Here is a 20,125-nt window from a genome sequence, read left to right as displayed (position 1 = left end):
GGATGAATCTTGCTGGAATATTTAGATAGGGTGTTGGTCTATCATGATCCGTGGTCATAACTTTTAGCTGTGTGAGTTCTGATAGAGAAATTTAAATTTTCCGAAAAAAATTTTTTTTTTTTTGAAGATGAATCTAAATTTCTTGGAAATGGGAGAAGATGGGCAGATGAATCTTGCTGGAATATTTAGCTAGGATGTTTGTCTATCATGGTCATTGGTCATAACCTTTAACAGTGCGAGTTCTGATAGAGAAATTTAAATTTTTCGAAAATTTCAAATTTCTTGGGAGGATGAATGTAAATTTCTTGGAAATGGGAGAAGATGGGCAGATGAATCTTGCTGGAATATTTAGATAGGGTGTTGTTCTATCATGATCCGTGGTCATAACCTTTAACAGTGCGAGTTCTGATAGAGAAATTTAAATTTTTAGGAAATTTTATTTTTTTTTTTGGAAGATGAATCTAAATTTCTTGGAAATGGGAGAAGATGGGCAGATGAATCTTGCTGGAATATTTAGATAGGATGTTTGTCTATCATGGTCCGTGGTCGTAACCTTTAACAGTGCGAGTTCTGATAGAGAAATTTAAATTTTTAGGAAATTTAAATTTCTTGGGAGGATGATTCTAAATTTCTTGGAAATGGGAGAAGATGGGCAGATGAATCTTGCTGGAATATATAGATAGGATGTTTGTCTATCATGGTCCGTGGTCATAACCTTTAACAGTGCGAGTTCTGATAGAGAAATTTAAATTTTTAGGAAATTTAAAATTTCTTGGGAGGATGAATCTAAATTTCTTGGAAATGGGAGAAGATGGGCAGATGAATCTTGCTGGTATATTTAGATAGGGTGTTGGTCTATCATGATCCGTGGTCATAACCTTTAACAGTGCGAGTTCTAATAGAGAAATTTAAATTTTTAGGAAATTTTATTTTTTTTTGGAGGATGAATGTAAATTTCTTGGAAATGGGAGAAGATGGGCAGATGAATCTTGCTGGAATATTTAGATAGGGTGTTGGTCTATCATGATCCGTGGTCATAACCTTTAACAGTGCGAGTTCTGATAGAGAAATTTAAATTTTTCGAAAATTTAAAATTTCTTGGGAGGATGAATCTAAATTTCTTGGAAATGGGAGAAGATGGGCAGATGAATCTTGCTGGAGTATTTAGATAGGGTGTTTGTCTATCATGATCCGTGGTCATAACCTTTAACAGTGCGAGTTCTGATAGAGAAATTTAAATTTTTAGGAAATTTAAATTTCTTGGGAGGATGATTCTAAATTTCTTGGAAATGGGAGAAGATGGGCAGATGAATCTTGCTGGAATATATAGATAGGATGTTTGTCTATCATGGTCCGTGGTCATAACCTTTAACAGTGCGAGTTCTGATAGAGAAATTTAAATTTTTAGGAAATTTTATTTTTTTTTTTGGAAGATGAATCTAAATTTCTTGGAAATGGGAGAAGATGGGCAGATGAATCTTGCTGGAATATTTAGATAGGATGTTTGTCTATCATGGTCATTGGTCAGAACCTTTAACAGTGCGAGTTCTGATAGAGAAATTTAAATTTTTCGAAAATTTTAAATTTCATGGGAGGATGAATCTAAATTTCTTGGAAATGGGAGAAGATGGGCAGATGAATCTTGCTGGAACATATAGATAGGATGTTTATCTATAATGGTCCGTGGTCATAACCTTTAACAGTGCGAGTTCTGATAGAGAAATTTAAATTTTTAGGAAATTTAAATTTCTTGGGAGGATGAATCTAAATTTCTTGGAAATGGGAGAAGATGGGCGGATGAATCTCTCTGGAATATTTAGGTAAGGTGTTGGTCTATAATGGTCCATGGTCATAACCTTCAACAGTGCGAGTTCTGATAGAGAAATTTAAATTTTTAGGAAATTTAAAATTTCTTGGGAGGATGAATCTAAATTTCTTGGAAATGGGAGAAGATGGGCAGATGAATCTTGCTGGAATATATAGATAGGATGTTTGTCTATCATGGTCCGTGGTCGTAACCTTTAACAGTGCGAGTTCTGATAGAGAAATTTAAATTTTTAGGAAAATTAAAATTTCTTGGGAGGATGAATCTAAATTTCTTGGAAATGGGAGAAGATGGGCAGATGAATCTTGCTGGAATATTTAGATAGGGTGTTGGTCTATCATGATCCGTGGTCATAACCTTTAACAGTGCGAGTTCTGATAGAGAAATTTAAATTTTTAGGAAATTTAAATTTCTTGGGAGGATGATTCTAAATTTCTTGAATTGACATATGTGGCATCTTTAATATAGAGTAAAAAAGAAATGAGAGGAGTATAATAAATTGTAGGAAATTTGTCTTTGATTTTGTACACAACTACAGAAACAATCAACAGTATGAATTGTAACTGTCATTTTGGATTTTTTTCATACACACACGAAATCATTCACAAAAAAATGAAACGATCAAAATTTAACAGCAACAATAGTATGGGTATTAAATTATGCAATAATAAACATTTGTTGTTTTAAGAATTTAATTGAATTGTGCAAAAATCTAAACTTTTGAAAATGTTTTATATTATTTGATACCAATTAATGTGATATGATATTTATCTCACCATAAAAAAGTCTGAATTAGATAGTTTTTTAATGAAACTGCAAATTAAAAAAATCATTATTTTTCAGTATCAATTTTTTTTAAAGAATTTATAGTTTATAATTACAAAAATTAAGATTATAATAAACTCATTTTAGTAATGGGTTATAAAATATACAACATTTTATATGTTTAAGAGAACAATAATTACAATATATCGCGAATACCATAATATGTATGTATAATAAAATAATAGAAAAACAAAACAGTGAGTGTATGAAAAACGGGGTCCCTTCGACTCTACTTGATTGTTCGCACGTAGTGAACTACCACGTAAACCATAACCATAACCATAAGTATGAAAATACATATTGCTACAAATTGAAACGTAGAGAGTAACTCAATTTTTAAAAACAAAAAACATTCATAAAAAGCTACGCAAGCGTCCTCTTTGAGAATTATTCTTGTATGAGTGCTTTTTGATTTTCAATATTATATGCCAATCTCTCTCGCAGTTTTTGTAGAAACAAGCTCTGTTAAATATTATGACCACTGAATATTATAGTGGGACAGATGATCTATAAATTCTCGCACTGTTAAAGGTTATGACCACGGACCATTTTAGACCAACACCCTATCTAAATATTCCAGCAAGATTCATCTGCCCATCTTCTCCCATTTCCAAGAAATTTAGATTCATCCTCCCAAGATATTTAAATTTCCTAAAAATTTAAATTTCTCTATCAGAACTCGCACTGTTAAAGGTTATGACCACGGACCATGATAGACAAACATCCTATCTATATATTCCAGCAAGATTCATCTGCCCATCTTCTCCCATTTCCAAGAAATTTAGAATCATCCTCCCAAGAAATTTAAATTTCCTAAAAATTTAAATTTCTCTATCAGAACTCGCACTGTTAAAGGTTATGACCACTGACCATTATAGACAAACATCCTATCTATATGTTCCAGCAAGATTCATCTGCCCATCTTCACCCATTTCCAAGAAATTTAGATTCATCCTCCCAAGAAATTTAAAATTTTCGAAAAATTTAAATTTCTCTATCAGAACTCGCACTGTTAAAGGTTATGACCAATGACCATGATAGACAAACATCCTATCTAAATATTCCAGCAAGACTCATCTGCCCATCTTCTCCCATTTCCAAGAAATCTAGATTCATCTTCCAAAAAAAAAAAAAAATTTTCGGAAAATTTAAATTTCTCTATCAGAACTCGCACTGTTAAAGGTTATGACCACGGATCATGATAGACCAACACCCTATCTAAATATTCCAGCAAGATTCATCTGCCCATCTTCTCCCATTTCCAAGAAATTTACATTCATCCTCCAAAAAAAAAAAAAAATTTCCTAAAAATTCAAATTTCTCTATCAGAACTCGCACTGTTAAAAGTTATGACCACGGACCATGATAAACAAACATCCTATCTATATATTCCAGCAAGATTCATCTGCCCATCTTCTCCCATTTCCACGAAATTTAGATTCATCCTCCCAAGAAATTTAAAATTTTCGAAAAATTTAAATTTCTCTATCAGAACTCGCACTGTTAAAGGTTCTGACCAATGACCATGATAGACAAACATCCTATCTAAATATTCCAGCAAGATTCATCTGCCCATCTTCTCCCATTTCCAAGAAATTTAGATTCATCCTCCCAAGAAATTTTAAATTTTCGAAAAATTTAAATTTCTCTATCAGAACTCGCACTGTTAAAGGTTATGACCACGGATCATGATAGACAAACATCCTATCTAAATATTCCAGCAAGATTCATCTGCCCATCTTCTCCCATTTCCAAGAAATTTAGATTCATCCTCCCAAGAAATTTTAAATTTTCGAAAAATTTAAATTTCTCTATCAGAACTCGCACTGTTAAAGGTTATGACCACGGATCATGATAGACAAACATCCTATCTATATATTCCAGCAAGATTCATCTGCCCATCTTCTCCCATTTCCAAGAAATTTAGATTCATCCTCCCAAGAAATTTAAATTTCCTAAAAATTTAAATGTCTCTATCAGAACTCGCACTGTTAAAGGTTATGACCACGGATCATGATAGACCAACACCCTATCTAAATATTCCAGCAAGATTCATCTGCCCATCTTCTCCCATTTCCAAGAAATTTACATTCATCCACCAAAAAAAAAAAATAAAATTTCCTAAAAATTTAAATTTCTCTATCAGAACTCGCACTGTTAAAGGTTATGACCACGGATCATGATAGACCAACACCCTATCTAAATATTCTAGCAAGATTCATCTGCCCATCTTCTCCCATTTCCAAGAAATTTACATTCATCCACCAAAAAAAAAAATAAAATTTGCTAAAAATTTAAATTTCTCTATCAGAACTCGCACTGTTAAAGGTTATGACCACGGATCATGATAGACCAACACCCTATCTAAATACTCCAGCAAGATTCATCTGCCCATCTTCTCCCATTTCCAAGAAATTTAGATTCATCCTCCCAAGAAATTTTAAATTTTCGAAAAATTTAAATTTCTCTATCAGAACTCGCACTGTTAAAGGTTATGACCACGGATCATGATAGACCAACACCCTATCTAAATATTCCAGCAAGATTCATCTGCCCATATTCTCCCATTTCCAAGAAATTTACATTCATCCTCCAAAAAAAAAATAAAATTTCCTAAAAATTTAAATTTCTCTATCAGAACTCGCACTGTTAAAGGTTATGACCACGGATCATGATAGACCAACACCCTATCTAAATATTCCAGCAAGATTCATCTGCCCATCTTCTCCCATTTCCAAGAAATTTAGATTCATCCTCCCATGAAATTTAAAATTTTCGAAAAATTTAAATTTCTCTATCAGAACTCGCACTGTTAAAGGTTCTGACCAATGACCATGATAGACAAACATCCTATCTAAATATTCCAGCAAGATTCATCTGCCCATCTTCTCCCATTTCCAAGAAATTTAGAATCATCCTCCCAAGAAATTTAAATTTCCTAAAAATTTAAATTTCTCTATCAGAACTCGCACTGTTAAAGGTTATGACCACGGACCATTTTAGACCAACACCCTATCTATATATTCCAGCAAGATTCATCTGCCCATCTTCTCCCATTTCCAAGAAATTTAGATTCATCCTCCCAAGAAATTTTAAATTTTCGAAAAATTTAAATTTCTCTATCAGAACTCGCACTGTTAAAGGTTATGACCACGGACCAGCAAGATTCATCTGCCCATCTTCTCCCATTTCCAAGAAATTTAGATTCATCCTCCCAAGAAATTTAAATTTCCTAAAAATTTAAATTTCTCTATCAGAACTCGCACTGTTAAAGGTTATGACCACGGACCATTATAGATAAACATCCTATCTATATGTTCCAGCAAGATTCATCTGCCCATCTTCTCCCATTTCCAAGAAATTTAGATTCATCCTCCCATGAAATTTAAAATTTTCGAAAAATTTAAATTTCTCTATCAGAACTCGCACTGTTAAAGGTTCTGACCAATGACCATGATAGACAAACATCCTATCTATATATTCCAGCAAGATTCATCTGCCCATCTTCTCCCATTTCCAAGAAATTTAGATTCATCCTCCCAAGAAATTTTAAATTTTCGAAAAACTTTAATTTTTCTATCAGAACTCACACAGCTAAAAGTTATGACCACGGATCATGATAGACCAACACCCTATCTAAATATTCCAGCAAGATTCATCCGCCCGTCTTCTCCCATTTCCAAGAAATTTAGATTCATCCTCCCAAGAAATTTAAATTTCCTAAAAATTTAAATTTCTCTATCAGAACTCGCACTGTTAAAGGTTATGACCACGGACCATGATAGACAAACATCCTATCTATATATTCCAGCAAGATTCATCTGCCCATCTTCTCCCATTTCCAAGAAATTTAGATTCATCCTCCCAAGAAATTTTAAATTTTCGAAAAATTTAAATTTCTCTATCAGAACTCGCACTGTTAAAGGTTATGACCAATGACCATGATAGACAAACATCCTAGCTAAATAGTCCAGCAAGATTCATATGCCCATCTTCTCCCATTTCCAAGAAATTTAGATTCATCTTCAAAAAAAAAAAAATTTTTTTCGGAAAATTTAAATTTCTCTATCAGAACTCACACAGCTAAAAGTTATGACCACGGATCATGATAGACCAACACCCTATCTAAATATTCCAGCAAGATTCATCCGCCCATCTTCTCCCATTTCCAAGAAATTTAGATTCATCCTCTCAAGAGATTTAAATTTCCGAAAAATTTAAATTTCTCTATCAGAACTCGCACTGTTGAAGGTTATGACCATGGACCATTATAGACCAACACCTTACCTAAATATTCCAGAGAGATTCATCCGCCCATCTTCTCCCATTTCCAAGAAATTTAGATTCATCCTCCCAAGAAATTTAAATTTCCGAAAAATTTTAATTTCTCTATCAGAACTCGCACTGTTAAAGGTTATGACCACGGATCATAATAGACCAACACCCTTCCTAAATATTCCAGCAAGATTCATCCGCCCATCTTCTCCCAATTTCCAGGAATTTAGATTCATCCATCCATTATAAGTAAATTTTAAAAATTCCGAAAAAATGTAAAAATATGTTTGACATTTATGATTTGACTTAGTTTTTGGAAAAAGCGGGAGATGAGTTCCCGTTTCCAACGTGAGTGGTCCATTTGGTCCAACCGTGTGATTATTAATCCATTTTGAATACACCTACCTTGATTTCCAATGTTTAACAGTGCTATGTTAGCCTTTAAACAGAACTCTGTTAACTCAACTGGTTTGTGTCTAGGGTTATAAATTTCGAAATTTAACTTCACACACATAGTCAGAGCTCGCGTTATGGTCGATGATTTTTTGTTTGAAAATATGGATAACATTGATTCGGGCGAGATTTTGTTTTAACAGGATGGCGTTTCGTGCCAGAAGGCAATCGTAACCATCGATTTATTGAAATCAAAATTTGGCGATAATTTTATTTGGGGAAATATACCTGTCTATTGGCCTCCAATGTCGTGCGATTTAACACTTCTCGATTATTTCCTGTGGGACCTCGTGAAGGTACTGGTTTGTGCTGATAAGCCTGCAACAGTTGGCGCCTTGGAGGCCGGCATTGTTCATATTATTCGTGACATACGATCTGAAATGCTCGAAAAAGTGGTCCGAAAGAACAGCCGTGCTGGCCATATGCTCGAAGATATTTTCAAATGTTCTAATAAAACAATTTTTTTGATTAAAATTGACTGTATTCTTTTTTCCATTTTCAAGTTCTATCGGGCTTAGAAAAACACCCTAGATGACATAATGAACCTAATTTTGTGCCAAATTCGATCGAAATATCTTCAAAATTGCGTCCTGTACTTTGAAAACAATCGGTACAGAAAGGGATTCTAAGTCGATCGGTATACTTAAATTTGGGTATTAGATTAATAAGTTTGAGCGTTACAAAAATCAGCACAGACAAATAATACCCTCTTCAGTATAGTGGTGTAGGTTATAATTAATTATTTTGTACATAAATTACTTTGTTGCTTATGTGAACATCTCTACCTGCAGCTGTTGCATTTAAAGTTTTAATTAAATAAATTTTGAAGTCTACTGTCACTTAACATGAGATGAATACGCCTACTAAAAACAAGTAGTTGAGAGAGAATTACAAGAACCATTAATATTGCACAAAAGTGCCTTTAAATATAAAAAAGAAAGACTCATGATATCTCCTAGTATTTTTAGTATAATATTTGAATTAAAAACATTAAGAATTCAAAATGCTTAGAGTGGTAAGTACTTCAATATAGTTTGAAACAATCTAGCGAAACTTATAAAAAATATTTTGAAATATTTACAGATTTTACTGCTGATATTTTGTGCTGCGGCCTGGTCAGATTTTGTACAAACAATTGATAATATTCAATATCTTGATAAAGATATAATTGATTCCTTGTATGGATATATATTTGAAAATACCACCTACTTTGTTTACCACAACTCCAGCGCTGTAATGCCCACAAAACCATTGCTGTTAATGGAATTATTTGTTACACCTTTATGGCCACAAGTGCCGCATAGATTTGCTACATTTGTTTTACGCATTGTGCGTCTATTTTTTCCTCATACAAAGCAACCCTTTGCCACAATTATACAGCAGCTGGCTGAAAATTTTTGCTGCCTTAAACCTTTTGCGAATATAACACTTACATTTGGTTTTACCACCAACTTTCAAACATCTGGCCAATTCGGTTGGTTGGGCTAAACTGAACTGCAGCCAAAGTAATTATGAACAAAAAATTAAAAACTTAATAAACTTCTAATGAAAAATAATATCTAGATAGATTTAAGCACTAAACCTAAACAAAAACACAAGTTATTGAACTTTATGGGTTTTAAAAAATTATTAAACAAAAAAGAAACTAAAACCAAAAAGAGGAAAAGACAAAAGCCAACCAACCAACCACCACACATCTCAAAATTCTGTTACTTAATACGCTTGTAGTCAGCGTTTTAAAATACAAAAAAAGCCGGTAGTTTCTTAAAAAATATCAAATTTATATTGTCAAGTTTTAGACACAAAGTTGCTTAACTTTAAACATGTAAAATATTACATTACAGTAAGACAAATTTAAGAAACGAAAAAGAAAAAGCCAACAAAAGAAGGCCCTTTTTCTTAGAATTCAAATAATAATATTTTGGTATAAAATGTTGCTGATAATTAAACAAAAACATTAGTATTTGTCAAATACACAGCATCTAAACACACACTTGAAGTCAGTTCTATCTTACTACGAAAAACAACAAAATGTTTAAAATTGTAAGTGTATTTAATTAAAAAAAAACCCAAAAAATAAAAGAAAAGTTTTAATAAAAGTGTTCCTGTCTCATTTTTCTTTAGTTTGTCTTTTTGTCACTCCTTGCTTTGGCTTTTGCCAAACCCGGCTACATACACTCAGCTCCTGTTTTAACATCTTACCATCATACCGCCACTGTGCCCGTTGCTCATGTTATACGTCCTGTGGTTGCAGCTCACAGTGTTGTTGCCACTCCACTGATCCATCATCAACCAGCTGTTTTACATGGTGGCTCTTATCATGGCTCTTATCATCATGGTCTTTATTAGATAAATTGATAATCTAGATCTAGCGAAATACTTTTTGTCTAGATTTTGTAAAATTGGCTCTGTAAATTGGAATAGTGTATTAATAAAATTTGTATTTGTCTTGTTGTATTAATTGGAAAAATAATGTGAGTTTTATTAAAAAAAATTGTACCTTATCAATTCCAAATTTATTGGAAAACAAAAAAGTGGCTATATGTCGGTAGATAGTGGTTGAAAAAGAACGATCATCTGTGATCACCTATATTTTCAACCAAAATCGATTTTTTATATGAAAATCAAGTAAAACCTCAAAGTGGCTATAACTCTGTAGACAGTGGTCCAAATTGTCAAAGGACGATCATCTGTGATCACTTATATTTTCAAATAAAAATCGAATTTTTATATGAAAAATGGCTATATCTCAGTAAAAAGTGTTCCAAATGGAAAAAAGGACGATCATTTGTGATCACCTATATTTTCAACCAAAAATCGAATTTTTATATGAAAATCAAGTAAAACCTAAAAATGGCAGTAAATATTGGTCCAAATGGAAAAAGGACGATCATCTGTGATCACCTATATTTTCAACCATAATCAATTTTTTATATGAAAATCAAGTAAAACATAAAAGTGGATATAAGTCTGCAAATAGTGGTCCAAATGGAAAAAGGACGATCATCTGTGATCACCTATATTTTCAACCAAAATCAGTTTTTTATATGAAAATCAAGTAAAACTTAAAAGTGGCTATAACTCAGTAAATAGTGGTCCAAATGGAAAAAGGGCGATCATCTGTGATCACCTATATTTTCAACCAAAAATCTAATTTTTACATGAAAATCAAGTAAAACATAAAAGTGGCTATAATTCTGTAAATAGTGGTCCAAACGGAAAAAGGACGATCATCTGTGATCATCTATATTTTCAACCAAAATCAATTTTTTATATGAAAATCAAGTAAAACCTAAAAGTGGCTATAAGTCAGTAAATAGTGGTCCAAATGGAAAAAGGACGATCATCTGTGATCACCTATATTTTCAACCAAAAATCGAATTTTTATATGAAAATCGAGTAAAACCAAAAAGTGGCTATAACTCAGTAAATACTGGTCCAAATGGAAAAAGGACGATCATCTGTGATCAGCAATATTTTCAATCAAAAACCGAATTTTTATATGAAAAATCAAGTAAAACATAAAAGTGGCTATAAGTCTGTAAATAGTAGGATGATCTATAAGTCTATAAATAGTGGTCCATAATAGTGGAAAAAGGTCGATCATCTGTGATCACCTATATTTTCTACCTAAAACCGATTTTTTATATGAAAATCAAGTAAAACCTAAAAGTGGCTATAACTCAGTAAATACTGGTCCAAATGGAAAGAGGACGAGCATCTGTGATCACCAATATTTTCAATCAAAAATCGAATTTTTATATGAAAATCAAGTAAAACCTAAAATTGGCTATAACTCAGTAAATACTGGTCCAAATGGAAAAAGGACGATCATCTGTGATCACCTATATTTTCAACCAAAAATCGAATTTTTATATGAAAATCAAGTAAAACCTAAAAGTGGCTATAACTCAGTAAATACTGGTCCAAATGGAAAAAGGACGATCATCTGTGATCACCAATATATCATACCAGAAATCGAATTTTTATATGAAAATCAAGTAAAACCTAAAAGTGGCTATAACTCTGTAAATACTGGTCCAAATGGAAAAAGGACGATCATCTGTGATCACCAATATTTTCAATCAAAAATCGAATTTTTATATGAAAATCAAGTAAAACCTAAAAGTGGCTATATCTCAGTAAATAGTGGTCCAAATGGAAAAAGGACGATCATCTGTGATCACCTATATTTTCTACCAAAAATCGATTTTTTATATGAAAATCAAGTAAAACATAAAAGTGGCTATAATTCTGTAAATAGTGGTCCCAATGGAAAAAGGACGATCATCTGTGATCACCAATATTTTCAATCAAAAATCGAATTTTTATATGAAAATCAAGTAAAACCTTAAAGTGGCTATAACTCAGTAAATACTGGTCCAAATGGAAAAAGGACGATCATCTGTGATCACCTATATTTTCAACCAAAAATCGAATTTTTATATGAAAATCAAGTAAAATCTAAAAGTGGCTATAACTCCGTAAGTAGTGGTCCAAATGGAAAAAGGACGATCATCAATATTTTCAATCAAAAATCGAATTTTTATATGAAAATCAAGTAAAACATAAAAGTGGCTATAAGTCTGTAAATAGTGGTCCAAATGGAAAAAGGACGATCACTGTGATCACCAATATTTTCAATCAAAAATCTAATTTTTATATGAAAATCAAGTAAAACCTAAAAGTGGCTATAACTCAGTAAATACTGGTCCAAATGGAAAGAGGACGAGCATCTGTGATCACCAATATTTTCAATCAAAAATCGAATTTTTATATGAAAATCAAGTAAAACCTAAAATTGGCTATAACTCAGTAAATACTGGTCCAAATGGAAAAAGGACGATCATCTGTGATCACCTATATTTTCAACCAAAAATCGAATTTTTATATGAAAATCAAGTAAAACTTAAAAGTGGCTATATCTCAGTAAATAGTGGTCCAAATGGAAAAAGGACGATCATCTGTGATCACCTATATTTTCAACCAAAAATTGAATTTTTATATGAAAATCGAGTAAAACCAAAAAGTGGCTATAACTCAGTAAATACTGGTCTAAATGGAAAAAGGACGATCATCTGTGATCACCAATATTTTCAATCAAAAATCGAATTTTTATATGAAAATCAAGTAAAACCTAAAAGTGGCTATAACTCAGTAAATACTGGCCCAAATGGAAAAAGGACGATCATCTGTGATCACCTATATTTTCAACCAAAAATCGAATTTTTATATGAAAATCAAGTAAAACCTAAAAGTGGCTATAACTCAGTAAATACTGGTCCAAATGGAAAAAGGACGATCATCTGTGATCACCTATATTTTCAACCAAAAATCGTATTTTTATATGAAAATCAAGTATAACCTAAAAGTGGCTATAACTCAGTAAATACTGGTCCAAATGGAAAAAGGACTATCATCTGTGATCACCAATATTTTCAATCAAAAATCGAATTTTTATATGAAAATCAAGTAAAACCTAAAAGTGGCTATAACTCAGTAAATACTGGTCCAAATGGAAAAAGGACGATCATCTGTGATCACCTATATTTTCAACCAAAAATCGAATTTTTATATGAAAATCAAGTAAAACCTAAAAGTGGCTATAACTCAGTAAATACTGGTCCAAATGGAAAAAGGACGATCATCTGTGATCACCTATATTTTCAACCAAAAATCGAATTTTTATATGAAAATCAAGTAACACCTAAAAGTGGCTATAACTCTGTAAGTAGTGGTCCAAATGGAAAAAGGACGATCATCTGTGATCACCAATACTTTCAATCAAAAATCGAATTTTTATATGAAAATCAAGTAAAACCTAAAAGTGGCTATAACTCAGTAAATAGTGGTCCAAATGGAAAAAGGACGATCATCTGTGATCACCTATATTTTCAACCAAAAATTTAATTTTTATATGAAAATCGAGTAAAACCAAAAAGTGGCTATAACTCAGTAAATACTGGTCCAAATGGAAAAAGGACGATCATCTGTGATCACCAATATTTTCAATCAAAAATCGAATTTTTATATGAAAATCAAGTAAAACTTAAAAGTGGCTATATCTCAGTAAATAGTGGTCCAAATGGAAAAAGGACGATCATCTGTGATCACCAATATATCATACCAGAAATCGAATTTTTATATGAAAATCAAGTAAAACCTAAAAGTGGCTATAACTCAGTAAATACTGGTCCAAATGGAAAAAGGACGATCATCTGTGATCACCAATATTTTCAATCAAAAATCGAATTTTTATATGAAAATCAAGTAAAATTTAAAAGTGGCTATATCTCAGTAAATAGTGGTCCAAATAGAAAAAGGACGATCATCTGTGATCACCAATATTTTCAATCAAAAATCGATTTTTTATATGAAAATCAAGTAAAACCTAAAAGTGGCTATAAGTCTGTAAATAGTGGTCCAAATGGAAAAAGGACGATCATCTGTGATCACCTATATTTTCAACCAAAAATCGAATTTTTATATGAAAATCTAGTAAAACCAAAAAGTGGCTATAACTCAGTAAATACTGGTCCAAATGGAAAAAGGGACGATCATCTGTGATCAGCAATATTTTCAATCAAAAACCGAATTTTTATATGAAAAATCAAGTAAAACATAAAAGTGGCTATAAGTCTGTAAATAGTGGTCCAAATGGAAAAAGGATGATCTATAAGTCTATAAATAGTGGTCCATAATAGTGGAAAAAGGTCGATCATCTGTGATCACCTATATTTTCTACCAAAAACCGATTTTTTATATGAAAATCAAGTAAAACCTAAAAGTGGCTATAACTCAGTAAATACTGGTCCAAATGGAAAAAGGACGATCATCTGCGATCACCAATATTTTCAACCAAAAATCGAATTTTTATATGAAAATCAAATAAAACCTAAAAGTGCCTATAACTCAGTAAATACTGGTCCAAATGGAAAAAGGACGATCATCTGCGATCACCAATATTTTCAACCAAAAATCTAATTTTTATATGAAAATCAAGTAAAACCAAAAAGTGGTTATAACTCAGTAAATACTGGTCCAAATGGAAAAAGGACGATCATCTGTGATCACCAATATTTTCAATCAAAAATCGAATTTTTATATGAAAATCAAGTAAAACCTAAAATTGGCTATAACTCAGTAAATACTGGTCCAAATGGAAAAAGGACGATCATCTGTGATCACCTATATCAACCAAAAATCGAATTTTTATATGAAAATCGAGTAAAACCAAAAAGTGGTTATAACTCAGTAAATACTGGTCCAAATGGAAAAAGGACGATCATCTGTGATCACCTATATTTTCAATCAAAAATCGATTTTTTATATGAAAATCAAGTAAAACATAAAAGTGGCTATAAGTCTGTAAATAGTGGTCCAATACGAAGAATTTCGACCACCTGTGATCAACATAAAAGTGGTTATAAGTCGGTAAATAGTGGCGATCGATTTTTTTATATAGCGGGATTTGGAGATAGGCGTCTCTACGTTTCACAAGGAAGTGCAATATTCTATATCAGATTATAGTCCAGCCTATACTTCTTAGTAATTTAAAAGATATGTATTATGTTTTGAAAATTTGATAATCAGTAATTTCATATCATTGCCAACCAAGCTGTGCTGGATACATATGTACGAGTATATCCAAAAGTTTTCATCTATCCAAACACTTTATCAACCGCCAGAGATACCTTATAATAAAATAACACATGCTAATATATGAAATTGTTATGCATGCTGCATTTATCACATGCCCCAGTATGCATATGCAACTATGTAGTCATGTGTAAGCTTGATATCTAACATACACATATCGTATTTTAGTTGCATAAATATTGCTTTGTATTCCTTTGTATTTCCTAGGAATTTCACGTGAGTTTTTAGACGGCCGTAGTATGTCTTGATAATTTCACATTTCATACACCCTCACGTTTAACGACGGTTTCCTTGCATATTATGCATTCATCTCTAAATGTTTAACAATGAAAATGGTGTGGAAAAATGAATAAACAACACGGTGCTGGAAAACAACGTCATAGTTTGCTTTACTCAGCATCATTGTATGACCACAAAAAGGGGTTGGTTCATTTAAGCTTTTTAAAATAGTGCAAAATGTGTTTCTTAAAAAGCACCGATGTTTTTGCACACATGATAAACAGCAAATTAATGGTTAAAAACGTGTGTTTTAGAAAAGCATGTTTGGAAAGTTTTGCAACTGCAGTAAGGTGGTTGAGTTACATTAATTGTTCCATGCCACAATGAACATTGAATACATATACATACATATAAACCTAGTCTGCTGTGTTGGCTGCCACCCTTTAACTTGCCACAAAAGGCAAAACCAAAGTCTTCACACAATTGAAACAAAAACAACAGCTTCTTTGTATCACTCAGTTCAAAATCAATGTCGCCGACTAGACAAATAGACACTAAGATCAAACAATTAGGTTTCTAGAAACCGGCCTCCTTAATAATTTCCTTTTAATTTATCATGCAAAACATGTCTACAATAAGGTAACTGACCACAACATATAAATGCTATTAAGAACAGACTTTGGTCACTGATCCCATTAAATACATATTTCAAGGCTAGCAACAGTTACCATTACCGCTAAGCTACCGTTACCCTAAAATACCGTTTAGCTCTCAAGCAGCAATTTCAAAACGTTTGCAAGCAGCAGGATTCATCCAAAAGGAGGGAATTTGCAACCATATGAATTGAAGCAGAGAGATCTTGCAAGACGATTTTGCATGTCAGAAATGATGCTTGAACGCTATAAAAGAAAATCATTTTTGCACCGAATCAGTATTTGTGATGAAAAAACTATCCACTACGATAATCCGAAGCGTAAGAGATCGTATGTGAAGCCGGGCCAACCAGCTGAGTCAACACCAAAGCCAAATATCCATGGCGCAAAAGTTTCCTATCTTTTACGAGCTGATGAAATCTAACTAGACTATCACAGGGAACTTGTGCGGAACGTAAATGATTCGGAAGCGAGCATTTACCGAAAAACGCCCAGAATATGCGGCTTGCCATGAAACCGTAATATTCCATCATGACAACGTTCAGCCACGTTTTGCGATACCTGTTAAGAAGATTTAGAATGAAGTGGTTGGGAAGTTTTTCTTTACCCGCTTTATAGTCCAGATCGTGCACCGTCCGACTACTATTTGTTTCGGTATGTGCAGATCGTTCTCTCTGGGATACGCTTCACATTAGAACAGAGTATCCGATATTGGTGCAAGATGAGCAATTCTTTTGGCTCGGAATCCATATGTTGTCAGAAAGATGGGAAAAGTCCATAGCTAAATTGGCCAATATTTGAATAGTTTTATGTTGTACAAATGTTTCAAAATAATAGCAAAAAATATACATTAACGTTACCGTTACCTTTTTAACATTTTGAATCGGTAGTCGTCAACCTTGATTCATTTTGATTATTATTGTGTGTCATTGAAAAGTGTCTGCTGAACTTTTACCTTAGAGCTGTTGACTCTTGGGATAAATAACAACAAAATCAATATTTTCATTATCATTGTCATAAGGAATCTAACTGAAACATGTTAAAGTAGAAGAGTTAAATTGTACACAATTGTTCAAAGTGTCATTGTTAATTCCCATACTTGTATTGATTTATAACATAAAGCCAAACAAAGATGTTTGAGTCACAATAACATTATCAGGTTTCAATTACAGTTTTAGAGAAAATTTTGCAAAGATAATTGCTACTAGACAAAATTGTTACTAAGTTAATCATTTTTATTTGAGTTTAAATCTAGAGAGTTAAAATAAGGTTCAGGTTTAGAGTTTTGGATTTTTTTGCAATGAAATTATTTTTAACTTCTAAGTACACAGAAAAAACTATTTCTTAAACCATTTCCATTCAAATATTTGTAACATATTGAACTGGTTTCAATTATTTCATAATTAAATCAAGATAGATAATTTTCGTAATTGAAAACACATTTTTGTTATTTTTTGTGTTTCAATTACGAAAATTATCTATTCAATAATTTTTGTATTTAAAATTCAACCAATAACGAAAATTGTATATTCAATTGTCAAAATAATCAAATTCAAAACTCAAAATTCAATAGAAAATATCAAGAAATTTTGTTTTTGAGCAAATGAATACTTGATTTAATTATGAAATAATTGAAACCAGTTCAATATGGGATAAATGTTTGAATTGAAATATAATTTTTTCTGTGTATCTGCATTATAAGGCAACATATCACATTCATCATATTAGAATAAATTAGCTCATAGAAATAGAAAAGGTCTTTAATTCTTTCCTCAAGCGCAAAAATTATAAAATCGGAAAGTACCATCAATAGACGTAAAGTACAAAAAAGTCTTTTCTAAGGAACCCAAACCCAGAGCTTGCTGACTCTTCTGTAGCGGCGTGGAAATATCTTCCGATACCAGTCGATCAAATACACCAGCTATATACTGAAACCTTGCTATATCCTGAAACCTTGTAGAAAATGGACACCAAATAACGGACATCCATTTTTCTGAATCTCCTCTCTGAAGTGGTTGACTCACAATGGACAGGTTAAGAGTAAGCTGTCCGATGTTACTGTTCTCATTTATGAGGAGAGCCTGGAGTGGACGCTGAGTAGCTGTTGACCTATTCAAATTCCCGGGTGATCTGCAGCAAAACGCAGTATTGATTATTCCCAGGCTTATTCGAACGTATGTCATGTCTTGAATGGTCTTACATCGTGGAATTATTGACAATGTGGTCTTCATTTCCGAAGTGGGAAGATACGAAGGATTATAGACCAATCAATATACCCTACCAACTTTCGAATACTCTGAGGGTGGTTGATGTTTATCTGAGAATGTCGATTAGGCCCAATCAGATATCTGCTTCTCAACATATCTACACGCAGAGAAAAAATATAGTTGGGCATGGTTACTGTAACCATTTCAATATTGTTACAAGTTTTTTAACTACAGTATGGGCTCGATTTGCGCAACCGAAAGGAAATCAAGGTTGTTGCGATATTCGAAATGTTGCAATAAGCAACCACTATATACGCTATTACTTTTTATTCTTTTTTTAACAAAAACATGTAATTTAATTAACAAAAAGTAATTAATTCATTTATTAAACAAAACAAAGTAAAAATAAATGGTGTAAATAAATATAATATGTACTCGAATAAATAAAAAAATATTTTAATAAATAATAGCTGTGAATAAACAGCCAAAACTCTTTATGGGAGCAGTGTCGTCGTGAAAGTATTTTTTAGGTACCTATGATTTGGCAAATAGTTTTGAATTACGCTTCTGATTAAAAAACAACCAGAATAAATAGAGAAGAGAATAGAATAACTTCTGAATAATATTACATATGAAAAAATAAATAAAGTTGCACTTATCGCGTCTGTTTTTTGAAAAAAGTTGCAGTTATAAAGATTGTAATGTTAAAAAATAGGCTGTTGCGCTTATCGGTCAGTTGCAATAATAGGTAGTTGCACAAATCGAGCCCGTACTGTATATTATAGTCACAGTAACCATTTACATGATTGTGGTAACCATAATATGGTTAACTTACGATTCACATGATTGTCTCAACCATATATATGGTTACAGTAAACATATATATGTTTGTGACAACCATTTATATGATGATATATCATATTATGGTGCTCTCGGCTTAAGGCTTATCATAATCTGAGAACAACATGTTATGATAAAATTATTCATCATAAATATGGTTGCCACAAACATATATATGTTTACTGTAACCATATATATGGTTGAGACAATCATGTGAATCGTAAGTTAACCATATTATGGTTACCACAATCATGTAAATGGTTACTGTGACTATAATATAGTTAAAAAACTTGTAACACTATATAAATGGTTACAGTAACCATGCCCAATTATATTTTTACAATTTAAAGGAATCTCGACCACCAGGAACTGTCAACTTCGCTATGACCTGTGTAATGTTACTATTCTCATATATTGAGAGAGCCTGAAGTGTGTCCTGAGTAGCTTTGACCCTTTCAAATTCCCGGGCGCTGAGGTTGTCATACCAACTGATCTGCAACATAATGTCGTCCTGATTATATGCTGGCTTATCCCTATATGTAATATACTAGTTACAATGTGTTATTCATTCCCAAGACTTGGAAGACATTACAACAAAACCGAAGGATTGTAGACCTGTGAGTTTATCTCCTTTCCTTTTAAAAATTCTGGAGAGGGCGATTGATGTTCATCCGAGAACATCGATTATACTCAATCTCAACATGCCTATATGCAGACGCTTAACACTCTTGTGAGTTACTGTGACAGGACTCTGAGCACGAGGAATATATATTTTTGGTTGTCTTGCATATAGAGTGATCCTTCAATAATGTCACTACAGATTCGATGACATCGACTGTTACAGTTACCGTATTTAAAGTCGCAAATCGCGGGATTTCTCACGGTGATATCTTATATTGCTGGATTAAATATTGGTACGTAAGCAGATGATTGCTCCTTGTCAGAGTCTGGACACTATGTCGCATTGACCAGCATTTGGAACTCTCTTTGCTTGGATCCCTAGTCGAAGGTTTAGTGTAAACTTGATGAAAACTCAGGGGAAAGACCTGGATCTTTGCTCTTCCCTGTTTATCCAATAGCGCAAAGTATATGTCAGTTATTCTGGATACGAAGCCATCTTGAAATCACAATACTCATGCAACTGGGTCCTTGGATAGGATATTACGGTC

The 20,125-nt window shown here is 32.5% G+C and overlaps 1 protein-coding gene across 1 annotated transcript; it reads left to right on the top strand.

Moving 5' to 3' along the window:
- Nucleotides 1-9,358: 9,358 nt before the first annotated feature.
- Nucleotides 9,359-9,851, top strand: LOC135954717 (uncharacterized). The gene is made up of 2 exons (XM_065504939.1): nt 9,359-9,421; nt 9,503-9,851. The coding sequence occupies exons 1-2, from the start codon at nt 9,410-9,412 to the stop codon at nt 9,725-9,727; spliced, it is 237 nt and encodes a 78-aa protein (XP_065361011.1). The 5' UTR covers nt 9,359-9,409; the 3' UTR covers nt 9,728-9,851.
- Nucleotides 9,852-20,125: the final 10,274 nt, after the last annotated feature.

The sequence above is a fragment of the Calliphora vicina genome, chromosome 3, assembly GCF_958450345.1.
Source record: "Calliphora vicina chromosome 3, idCalVici1.1, whole genome shotgun sequence".
NCBI classification, from domain to species: domain Eukaryota; kingdom Metazoa; phylum Arthropoda; class Insecta; order Diptera; family Calliphoridae; genus Calliphora; species Calliphora vicina.
The sequence above is the reverse complement of the archived record's forward strand: the minus strand, read 5'-3'. Positions and strand labels throughout refer to the sequence as shown.